At 53.7% G+C, this 11891-nt stretch overlaps 1 protein-coding gene across 1 annotated transcript; it reads right to left on the reverse strand.

The window, feature by feature from the left end:
* Positions 1 to 204: 204 nt before the first annotated feature.
* On the reverse strand, positions 205 to 9012 carry KRT71 (keratin 71; the record flags this gene model as incomplete). The annotated part of the gene is made up of 9 exons (XM_079774173.1): positions 205 to 898; positions 1684 to 1718; positions 2371 to 2591; positions 3838 to 3963; positions 4152 to 4316; positions 4677 to 4772; positions 5264 to 5324; positions 6031 to 6245; positions 8566 to 9012. 9 exons carry the CDS (start codon positions 9010 to 9012, stop codon positions 687 to 689), a joined length of 1578 nt encoding a protein of 525 aa, XP_079630299.1. The 3' UTR covers positions 205 to 686.
* Positions 9013 to 11891: the final 2879 nt, after the last annotated feature.

Genomic DNA, 11891 nt, shown 5'->3' on the forward strand with positions numbered 1-11891 from the left:
CTATGTGTCTGTGGAGTGTGTGGGGCCTGCTCGTGTGAGCATCCTAAGGGAGTCCATGTACACAGCGATCCTCAGAGAGACCACCATCAGATTGTGCTGTTTATTGAGGATGCGGTGGGAGGGCCTGTGAGAAGAAAGAAGTGAACGGGCCTCCTCTTCTCTGCTGCCGGGCGCAGAGCGTGAAGAGAGACGCTGCACTGTGCTTGGTTTCATTCAGAATGAGTTGCGAGTCTGAGCGGGTTAGGTGGGGACTAGGCCTTTCGGTTGTTTGTCCTTTAGTCCTCCTTTTCTTGGACAGACAGCCAGCTCCTAGCGTAGTCAGGGTCCGGGATAAAGGCCCCAGAGTGAGAGGGGCCTTGGTCTGAGACCCAGGGCCCAGGCAGAGTAGTTGGAGGCTGAGCCAGAGCCTGGAGCGAGGGGCTGAGCTGACGGCATGGCTGGGGGACCACAGCCAAGGATGCCGGGCGTGTGCAGGGAGGAATTTCACAGGGTTAGTTGTCCACACCTGTCCAGGCTCCGGAAGACACAGGTTGGGAGAAGTGAGGTGGCCAAGGCCAGAGCCTGGGGTACAAGAGCAGGGCCAGCAGGGTGGGGGCAGGGCTGACAGTGGGCTGGGCAGAGCATGTGTGGGAGCCAGAGCCCCTGCTGGGGACACAGGGGTGGCAGGAGGGCATCGGCAGCCCTCTCTACCGACTGGCTTTCTTGGAGGGGGCACTCAGGCTGGATCCCTTCCCCAGGGTATCCTTGTAGTCACTGGCACTGCCCCGGCTCCGGGCATCCCCGCCACGGACGCTGCACACTCCAGAGATACAGCTGCCGCTGCTGGCCACGTAGCCGCCACTGACGGAGCTGGGCCGGAAGCCATAGCCACTGCTGCCACTGGTGCTGCTGATGATGGCTGCAGGGGAAGAGCCGGTCAGTACCCCTCAGCCAGAGCTGGGGGCTCCTCTTGGAGCAGTGGGTTGGGTGGGGGCTCTGATCACAGCTGACCCTGCCCTGGGTGGGGGGTGGGGGGAATTTCCCTGAGATAGCTTCTCCCATATCCTGCCCTTGGCTTGCCCAGCTTATACCCACTCTGGCTGCTTCTTAACTCTCAGAAGCCCGTATTTTTGGTCCAGGCACCAATGTATCCACTTGTCACTGTGAACACTACCCTCTGCCCTTTCTATTAACCTCTTTTGCTAAATTTCCCATCCTCCAACCTCTCCTCTCTGCTAACTGTCCCACAGATGCAATCTTTCAGAAGCTCTGGTTTAACATTCTCAGCCCCACTGAGAAACCCAGAGATCTAGCACTGTCGGCTGGACCTCCAAGGTCCCCGTTCACTAATTCCAGCCCCTCTAAGTCCCTAGCCCAGGTCTGATCACAACTTGCAGACGTGGCTCCCCAAGCCTCACCTACACCCATATTCATGTTCTTGCAACATGTCCTTTGTTGGCATGTCTCCCTGTTCCTAGCTGCCAGCCCTTGGGGACAGTAGATGGAGTGAAAAGGAGGAAGGAGCCTTGGGCTGGGAGTCAGGAGGCCTGGTTTCTGGCCATGCCTCTGCTATCTGGCTCTGTGATCTCAGGCAAAGGTTTTCCCTCTCTGGGTCTTAGATTGCTCATCAACACACAGGTGTGACTAAGCCCCTTTCCGGTCTGCAGATTCTGCAATTTTAGGTCCAAACATACAAGTACTTACAGATGCTGACAGGGGAGGGATATTCTCCTGACATCCTGTTAGGGAGAGAAATAAAATGAGAGCACGCAACCATACAACCCACGATCTATTAACCTCAGAGCTGGTGCCTCCATTGGCCTGATGTGGGTTTCTAAGCCCTATGGGCACCTATGGAAATTCCAGGTCTTCTTCGGCATAAGCAGAGTCTGAGAAGTTGGGGAGCTGCCCCTGAATATTTGTGGTAACCAGGCAGCAACCCAAGTCAAAAAGTAGTTCATGTGAGGTGCACATGTGGGGGTGGTATGCACACTTCCCAAGGGCCAGGCCTAGGCACTGAGCCTTTCCATCTCCCAAGAACACCGGGGAAGCCAGAATGGAACATCTTCCACAAGCTCATCTTGTACCTGGACAGGTAAGGAGCATGAAACAAGAAGACCTAACACAGTAGTGAGTTTTTTTGTTAGGGAGCAGGCGGGGTATACCAGGGAGGGTGTGAGGGTTGGATGAGTTCATCCACATAGCACAGTGCCTGGTATGAAGTAAGTACTCACGCCCATGTAGGGATTTTTAATAACTATTACTATTATAACTACTCCATCATCACCGCCCTTTCACTCCCCAAGAACTGATCTTTTCTGGGTTATGATGTGTTAGGCTTTCTCCTGAGGTCCTCCCTAAACCTTTTCCTACCAAGCACGCCCCCCTCACCGGCACTCCTCGCTCTCCAGCAGCTTGCGGTAGGTGGCGATCTCCATGTCCAGGGCCAGCTTCAGGCTCATGAGCTCCTGGTACTCCCGCAGCATCCGGGCCAGCTCCTCCTTGCCCTGGTGCAGGGCAGCCTCCAGCTCATCCAGCTTGGCCCGGGCGTCCTTCAGGGCATTGTCCCCCCGCTGCTCAGCATCGGCGATGGCCGTCTCCAGGTTGGAAGCCTAAATAGGGAATTGGAGACGTTAGAAAACTGAAAGGGTCATTGGAAGCACTTACATCCAAATACCACTCATTCTTTGAGATTCTGAGCAGAGATGCCCACCTCCAGCCTTCACACCTCCTGCTCCTCTTCTAGGCTGGGCGCCTCCTGGCATCAGCCAGTCCTTCCTTAGCTCTATCTCCACTCCCCTGTGTTTAGACATTGGTGGTGATAACAAATAGAGTGCCTCCTGCCCTCCGGAGACGATGGCTACTTCACCACCACTTCAGTGAATGCAAAGACCTTTACTTGGCCAAGGACACAAAATGAGTGAGAGTCACATTGGCTTTCTGCTCTTGAGTTGTTTTAAGTCTGGGAAGAGAGACCCCTGGAACATGGTGTTACAGCTGCAATGACAGTGCCTGACCAGGTGCGTGGGATCACAGTGAGGGGACAGGGAAGGACCAACTCCTATTTCCCAAGTGCTTACCATCTGCCGGGCACAACACTCAGTCCTTTATCCGCCTTTTATAACCTAAGTTTATCTAGTCCTTATAACCCCCTATACAGTGAGGACAAGGGACTTGCCCAATGTCACAGAGCTACTAAGTGTTAAAGCTTGTCAGAGAGTGGGAAGAGCCCTGGACTAGGAGTCAGGAGACCTTGGTTCAGATCACAGCTCTGCCGCTTACCAGCTATGTAACCCGCTTAACCTCTCTGAGCCTCAGTTTCCTCATCCGAGTCTTTGTGAGGATTTAATATGATGTGATTATAGAAACTATTATTACTATTATATACCTGCATCTTGTCTTGCCACCTACTAAAGCAGAGGCTGCAGCCTGTATGCCAGGCACTGTACTAGATGCTGGAAAAACAATAGGGAACAAAGCAGCCAGCTCCCTGCCTCCTTCAGTCCAGTGGAAGAAGAGATGGACAGGTGCAATTATAGAAGTGTGACAAGTTCAGGAAAAGCACTGGTGCCAAGACAGCACATTGATTAAGACAGGGGGACAGGGCGCCTGGCACCACACTCAGCCTGGGGGATGAGAGAATGCTTCCTGGGGGAGGGGGTTCCAAAACAGAGGTCCTTGGCTGAGTAGGTACTGAGATACCCCAGGGATGTCTGCTCTAAATGTTTGAGGCAGTGACCTCATCTGGCCCCTTTCCTCTCATGGGTGGAGATTTTAGGAGGTTGCCATCCTCAGCCAACCCATATCCCCTCCAATTGTGCCCACCCACCCCAAGTCACAGGCAACCTGACCCCTTACCTGTTTCTTCACATTCTCAATCTCTGAGCGGATTCTCTGGATGAGCCGGGTGAGGTCCGAGATTTCATTCTTGGTGTTTTTCAGGTCATCCCCATGCCGGCCAGCTGCCAGCTGCAGTTCCTGGAACTGGGGACCCCAGAGCACAGAGCCAAGGATGAGCATGGTAAACATGGTGTGGGAGCAACTGATGTCTCGGGTTGGTGATGTCACGGGGCAGGGCACACTGAACACTTGACTGGACACTGCCTCTGTTCTGGGAACGATCAGACCCAGCCCTCATGCTTGCTGGGGTTGCCCTCTCAGGCCCAGCTCACCTTGGTCTGGTACAGGGCCTCGGCCTCAGCCTTGCTCTTGTGGGCAATCTCCTCGTACTGGGCCCGAACCTCGTCTATGATGCTGTCCAGGTTCAGGTCCCGGTTGTTGTCCATGGACAGGATGACAGACATGTCACTGATGTGGGACTGGATCTGAGTGATCTCCTGCAGGGAAACAAGGATAGTCTCAGGACTTGACTGTCAAAGGCCAAAACCTTCTCCAAGGAAGGTGAGCAAATCCTGGTGATGTCAAACATGAGGTTCCCAACCAAAGCTGTTGCTCCCTGGGCTTGGCGAGTTCCCTCTGGGCCCCAGATTCCTGCCACCATGGAGCCAGGGCTGGGTCCATTTCCTTCCCACCCAGAAGGTGGAGATTGAGGAGCCTCTCAGGGCCGAAGTGGGAGATGAATGACTAACCAGGGGACCTCCTTGAGAGCGAGGGCCTCCATGCCTCTCCCAGCCCCCCAGAATAGAGTTTTACCCACTGCCTGCCCTCAGAGGGGTAGAGTGGAGAGACAGACTCACGGCTTCAAAGAGACACTTGAAGAACTTGATCTCCTGGTCCATGGAGTCCACTTTGGCCTGCAGCTCCACCTTATTGGCATAAGCTGCGTCCACGTCCTGAAAGATGCCCCAGCCATCCCCTGGTCACTGCCAGTGCACCCGAGGAGGCAACAGCTGCCCCAGCCTGGGTGCCCTGCACAGGTGAGTGGCCCCCTCTTCTCCTTGAGGGGCCCATGGAAAAGGAGAGGAAGGGGCATCCTGAAACTCTGCCCCATCAGCAGGGATGGGCACCCCTAAAGGAAGGAGGCCCCAGCCAGGCTGTTGTCTGTCATCTCTGTGATGTATGAGCAGACCCTGAGGCTGCAGGGGAACCTGTGTGTCACCCTTGGCTGCTCTTCACTATGGACGGACCCACCCATGGGAAACATCAGGAAGGCCATCATCCTCCTGCCTTTGTAGTCTCTTTTCTGAGTAGTTTTTCATCGCGGTTCCCTGCCTTCACCTCACTGTTTCTGAATCAGCTCACTTTCTCTGAGAGCAGAGCACACTGCAGGCTCAGCGTTTCCGGGTTCCAGGCAGCCTGGACTCAGGGCCTGCCTCCCCCTCACCTTCTTGAGCAGCACAAACTCGTTCTCTGCAGCTGTCCGCCTGTTGATTTCTTCCTCATACCTGCGGAAATGCCAGGGTTTGGTTGGTTAATACGTCTCACTGAGGAACCTCATTTGCCCAGGGAAGACCCTGAATGAGGGGTAGTGTGCCTGTCAGAGGGCACAGGTGCTGAGGGGCTGTGGAGTACTGGGCCAGTGGGGCCAGCCAGGCAAGGAAGGCTTCCTGAGGGAGGGGACCTGGTAACCAAGTTTGGAAGAAGGAGATTGTTAAAGATTCAGCTTCAAACATTAAGAAAGAGCATGTAGAGTGAATGTCCTGTGGGAAATCTCAGAGGAAGCAAGAAGCAATCTTCTCCCTCGACATTTGAATAAAGCCTTACAAATGAATGGGAGTGTTTCTGGAGTTACTCCTCATAGCAGTTCTGGGAGGTCGATGGGCTTAAGCCCCTTTTACCAATGAGGACACAGAAGCTTGGGGAAACATAGTGGTTACCCAAGGTTTCCCTCACCCTAGAGCCAGAGTTAATCCTCTGACCACTGTCCAACTAACTAAGCTGGACATTTGTCCCAAGTGTCAGGCCAGAGGCTGGAGGGGCAGAGAGCAAGTTCCGGAGTTGTTCTGGAGGGTGATTCTGCTTCATGTGCCAATGACACTGCACCCCATCTCTAAAAACTTTAAGCTGCGGTAGCTGCCAGGGCCCCAAGGGCAGGATGCGTTCAGAGGGACAGGAGAGCTGTCGAGCTGCAGGGGGCGCCCTCTCGCTCACCTCTTCTTGTAGTCCTCCACCACGTCCCGCACGTTCCTCAGCTCCGAGTCCAGCCTCACCCTGTCCCCCGACAGCGTCTCCAGCTGCTTCCGCAGGTTACTGATGTAGCCCTCCAGGATGGGCTCCAGGTTGTTCTTGCAGTTGTTCAGGTCCAGCTGCTGCAGCAGCTCCCACTTGGTCTCCAGCACCTGGTTCTGCTGCTCCAGGAACCGCACCTGGAACCCGAAGCCCAGAAACTGTTGAGCCCCCACAGAAACAGTCACACCTGTTGCTCACAGGGCACTGTGCAAAGCTCTCTAGCCCTCACAACAGCTGCAGGAGATGGGCGAGTCCTTAACCGTATTTAATGGAGCGGGAACTGAGGCGTAGAGAAGTTTACTAGTAGCCTCTTTCCAAGATCTGACGGTTAATAAGTGGTGGAGCCCAGGACTAAACCCAGACATGGGTCCCGTAACTCATGCATCTAGTCACTCAGAACCCATAGTGGCCAAATCAGCACAGGGCAGGGATGTGCCTGAAGGTGCCAGGACAGAGTCAGGCTAGGTTCATCTTTGGGAAGGTTGACCTCTCTGAAGATTGGTCTGCTGTTCATTTTATAACACATCAAGCTCAGCAAGGCTCAGTGGCCCAAGAGCTGCTGTTATGCTAAACTCCTGAGAGGCCCCAGCTCTACTGGGCTCACTGGCCACTTCCTCCTCCCCTTGTCCTGCTCCTCAGAACCATTTTCCCAATGGACAGAGGGGGCTCCTGCTGCCACCGTGGCCACACTGGGCCAGGACCCTAACTAGAGGGGGGGGAACCTGCATATGCCTCTCTTATTTGGTTTGGGGGTGGGGGTAGGAGCACTACTCTTTAAATGAGGTTGAATCCCTAAAGTCAGAAACACAGGACCTTGAGAAACCGTCTGGGACTCAGTGTTGGGTCGGGTTAGCCACCAAACAGCTTGCCTCCAGCAGGTCAGCCAGCATTTGGTTTGGTCTAACCAGTCCTGACTTTTTCATGTATATCCATAAGGCCGAGCATTAACCACAGAGTAAGCCCTACACCTAGGACACCACAATACATATCTGGACCACACATTGGTCACCCCTGATCTCTGATAGGATGTACTACTTTCTCTGATTGTATTCTTCTGGAGACTAAAATGGTTTGGGAACTGCCCAGGCCTTTGAGCCTGTTTTCCTCTCACCCCAGTCAGACCACCTTTGTTCAAAGAAGTGACTGTCTTTGTGTTTGTCTTTCTTTCCACTTCTCCAGACTTCATCCTTTAATGGTGTTTGACCAGCCCAGCCAACGTTCAGTTCACTCCCATCCCGCAGCCCCATACCTCAGAACACCTTGATCTTCCAAATGACTTTGAGAAGTAAGAAGCCACAGAAGCAGTGTTGGCCCCTTAGGTGAGCAGGGGCAGCAGGGAATCCTCCCTTGAGCAGGAGATGAGAGTTGCAAGGAATTGGAGGTGTGAGGGTGCAGCTAGGCTCTGGTGGCTGGTCACCATCTCAACCATTGGCTTTGTCCTGGGCTGACCTGTCCTTGGTGTGTCACTGTGATGTAGCTAACATAGCCCTCTAGTCGCAAGTACTTGGTTTGGAAGCAGGAGGCTGAGTGTCCAACCTCACTTTCTCTCCCTCAGATGACCTTGGGCATGGCCTTCATCTCCATGCTTTTGCTGACTCATAAAATGGGAGCAATAATTTCTTATCTACTGAAAGTCAGGGGCCTGTCTGGACTGGATGATCCCTTGAGGTCTCTTCCAGCCCTTTGATGCTCTCCTTCCCCTAGCTCTCTGGAGATTAACATGATAGTAACAATAGCAACCACTGGGAGTATTTAGTATGTGTCAGGCATTGTGCCAAGATCTTCCCATGCATTTTCTTTTATAAACCTGACAATGACCCCAAAAGGTAAGTATTATCTCCATTGTAGAGACGAGAAAACAGAGGCACCGACAGGATAAACAACTTTTCCCAAGCACACAGCTGGTAAGTGATGGGCCAGGGTGGAAGCCAGGTCTGACTTCCCCAGTGCACTATTCTGTCTTGAGAAAGGCCTCAGCCGACTGAAACATATGTCCTGAGCAGAGCCACCGGGAATGACCAGCCCTGATGCTCCTGAGCCATCAGTCAAACGACTAGTGCACAAGATCAGCTGGCTATGGATGGGAGGCCAGCTTCCCTGGTTACTCTGGGGCAGATTCCTTCTCCGTGGGCCATTTTCTGCACACAATCTGCGTAGATCCAGGCTTAGCAATGGTACCAATCTAGCCCTTGAGAGTAAGAAGCAGGATTATTCCCTTAGGCTCTCCTGCCACTAGCCCTGATAAGGCCCTGCCAGTAGAGATTGACCTGCCTCTGTCTTTTCTAGGGAAAGACTACAGAAGGAACCTTACACAAGTCACACTGATGTTAGAAAATACCTGTCTTGTCCACCGTAAGTGCCTCTCCATCCTTAACCTCAGTTTCTCATGCTGTAACAAAAGCTCACATTCCAAGAAGAGACACTGCCTACAGGTTCCCCAGGTCCTAGCAGACCCACCTTGTCGATGAAGGAGGCGAACTTGTTGTTCAGCGCCTTGATCTGCTCCCGCTCCTGGGCACGCACTTTCTGGATCTCCGGGTCCAGCTCCACATTGAGGGGGGCCAGGAGGCTCTCATTGACAGTGACCTGGTGGATGCCTCCAGGCGGGCACACAGTTGGGCACACAGGTCCCAAGGCCACACTGCCAAACATGCTGCCAGCAAAACCGCTGGCCCGGCCCCGGCCAAATCCATAACCTCCACTCTTCCCGCTGCCACTGGCCACATTGTAGGAGATGCCCCGGGAGCCCCCCAGGCTGTAGAGGCTCCGGCTCCCAAAGCCCCCGATGAGCCCTTTGCCCCCTGCCCGGAAGGAGGGCGAGCTGCCCCCTGAGAGCACAGCGGAGCAGCCGCTGAAGCCCCCCTTGGCGGCAGCTCCCGACTTGCAGGTGAACTGGCGGCTCATGCTGCTGGTGGAGGCGGAACGCAGACTCAGGAGGGAGGAAGGCAAAATCCCACACGGGTTCCACAGGTTGCTGCGAGGACTGACAGGTGCCCTTCCTTATATGTGCTTGGCACTGGGGCTTGTGGATGGGCAGTCAAGAGCTTAATTCGTGGGTTTGGCGTGCCTGGGAGCAAGAAGTCATTTTCTCTATGCTGAGCTAGAGACCAAGCCCTCCCTACCTCTGAGACAACATGAAACCTTCAAAGTGCTGGGCTTGCAAGCCTTGCTCATGTAATTTGGGTCTTATCTAATTAACCTGTTGTCATAGGGCAATTTGCCGCAGGCCCAGCCTCTCCAGGGGGATGTCACTGGCCCTTCATCCTTATCCTGATTCATCTCTGGGTTTTGGGCTTCCTCTCGGGGGCTCAGGAGGATGGGAGGAGATGGGCTGCTCTGGACAGAGCAGGCCACAGGGTAGATAGAGTATGTGTGGACTCCAGCCATAGCAGTGTTCTCCTCTTTCCCAGAAAGGGGCAGATCATTCAGGCATGCACCCCTCCCCTGCACCTCCTGGAGGCACAACCCACCGATGGCCTCTTCTCCTAACCTACAGAGACAGCAGCTCTCTCTGCTGGGCTATTGGGGTGGAGTGACCCTCTCCCCTGCATGGGACATGAGCAGCCCAGGCCAGAGTCAGCCATGGACACAGGGGTGCCATGTGCTTCTGCAAGTTCTCCAGAGAAAGGGTGTGTACACTTTACTTCTCTCAAACTCCCGCAATAAGGCAAGAGACAATTGATGTCTAGTCCTTCAAGCACTAGATAGAAAGAGGAAGAGGAAAGGAGGATGGAGTTGGGGAAGCTGGCCGAGAAATTCGGGAAGTCAACTGGGAGGAGAAATGGGAGGACAGAGAGAGGCTTGCTCAGAGCCTAGAGGTTTCAAGGGAAGACTCCTGGAGGAGGGGTGCAGGTCCCATTTGATCATTTGTATTCCCTTCGATGTGTAGGACAGGAGCCTGTGTTTAGAGTTCAAATAGAAGAAACTGCTGTCAAAGTGAGACTGAACTGCTGCATCTCCCCAGACCCATGGGAGCCAGGAATGCAGGCTGGCGGGGGTTGGGCCCCCCAGTGCGGGCCTCCCGAAGAAGGTGACCCAGCAAGCATGGTGCCATCCTGCTCCAAATGGTCCTGTGGTCCCTGTGATCCCTGTCCTAGATTCTGCCTGCTGCCCCTCTATCCTGTGTCCCCGGCTCTGGGGTGGGTCCTGGATCTCCCACGTGACTGCATTGCTGCTGCGTTCCCTTTTCTTCCCCTGGAGATTGCCCTTGCCCAGAGATTCCTGCTGGGCCCTGTGACTCTTGGCTGGCAGTGGTCACAGGAGGGAGGATAATTTGGAGCCAGGCTGAAGTGGGGTTCTCTCCCACCTTGCTTAGGGGTTGACCTGGAATCCCTTTCCCCTACCATTTTGTCTTCATGGCTCTTAGTGAAACCATCAGAATTTCTATTTCCTGCCTTCTCTCTCCATCCCTCCTCATCGCTCCTCTCCATCTTCTATCCATCCTTCCTCCTCTCTTTTGCCACATCTCGTTCTATTGCTCTCCCACCTGCCCTCTTCCCAGGGGTCTTCCTGGGTCAGCATAGGCCAGGTCTGCACTCTCCTCCTCTCCCTCAGCCCTCAGCATGGTGTTGGTATGTGCTGGAAAGACAATGACTCTGTCGCAGCTGCCATGAAGTTGCTCTGAAGGCTGTGTCACATGTCATTTCAGTTTTTCTTTGTAAAGAAAGTAGAGGTTCTCCAGATCAGAGACCATCTAGTATATACCTCCCTCCCTCCCTCCTTCCCTCCCTCCCTCCTTCCCTTCCCTCCCTTCCTCCTTCCCTTCCTCCCTCCCTCCCTCCCTCCCTTCCTCCTTCCCTTCCTCCCTCCCTCCCTCCCTCCCTCCCTCCCTCCCTCCCTCCCTCCCTCCCTCCCTCTCTTATGTTCTCCCTTTGGTAAACCTCTGTTGAGCCAAGTCTCTTGGCTTGATCCACTTGTCAAATATTTACTAGCACTTACCAAGTGCTGAGAGGGGCAATGCAAAGTACCCTGCCCTCAAAGCACTTGGTTTCTGCATCCCTCCAAATACTGTGTTCCTGGGAAAAGCATCTCATCAAGCTATTAACAAGTCATTAACACCTTATCATGAATTAATCAGATCCTGGCTATTAGGTGTGAAACACCCAATGTTGTTGATGAGGATGATGATAGAACAGGAAGGAGGAGAGTTCTAGGCCACCCACAGGAAGGGTGGGCCCAGGTGGGGCTTCCTGGGCTGCTTGTGTTTTTTGCTGGAGGGAAAGGGGAGGGACAGAAGGAAACCGGGGCAGGGCCACAGTTCACTGAGGTTTCCAAGGCCCTTCCCAGGCCTTAACTGAGATTTGGGGAGCCTCAGGGACAGAATGAGACAGAGCCCCTTGCTTTGGGAGACCTCTTGGGCTGGTGGACAATGGGATCTACTATATTTTAGCTTCATTTCCCTTCATGCCTTTCCGGGGATCTCCCAAGTGCTAGGTGGGAATGAAATTCTGAGCAATGCTTGGCCAGGCATGGAAATCGCTGAGCTGAAGTTTAACTCATCTGTGAAACAGTGGACGGGAGTGTGTCTGAGCTACCAGGAACATCTAGTTCGAACATTCAAGGGAAAATTTAAAAATTGCGCATTAAATAAATTATGTTTTGTATGTCTTTTGGTTTCATAGGCAAAATGTTTTATTTGGTTCGCACAATTTGTAACTTTGTAATTTTATTTCTACCTCTATGGTGATGATCACTTTGCCACATTTGTTGTGATCCCTTGGCCCCAGTAGGGACCCACTTGTACCCCCTCAGTCTTCTGGGGTCTGAGAAGCCTCCAGAGAAGG

The sequence above is a fragment of the Cnephaeus nilssonii genome, assembly GCF_951640355.1.
Source record: "Cnephaeus nilssonii genome assembly, chromosome: 6".
NCBI lineage: Eukaryota > Metazoa > Chordata > Mammalia > Chiroptera > Vespertilionidae > Cnephaeus > Cnephaeus nilssonii.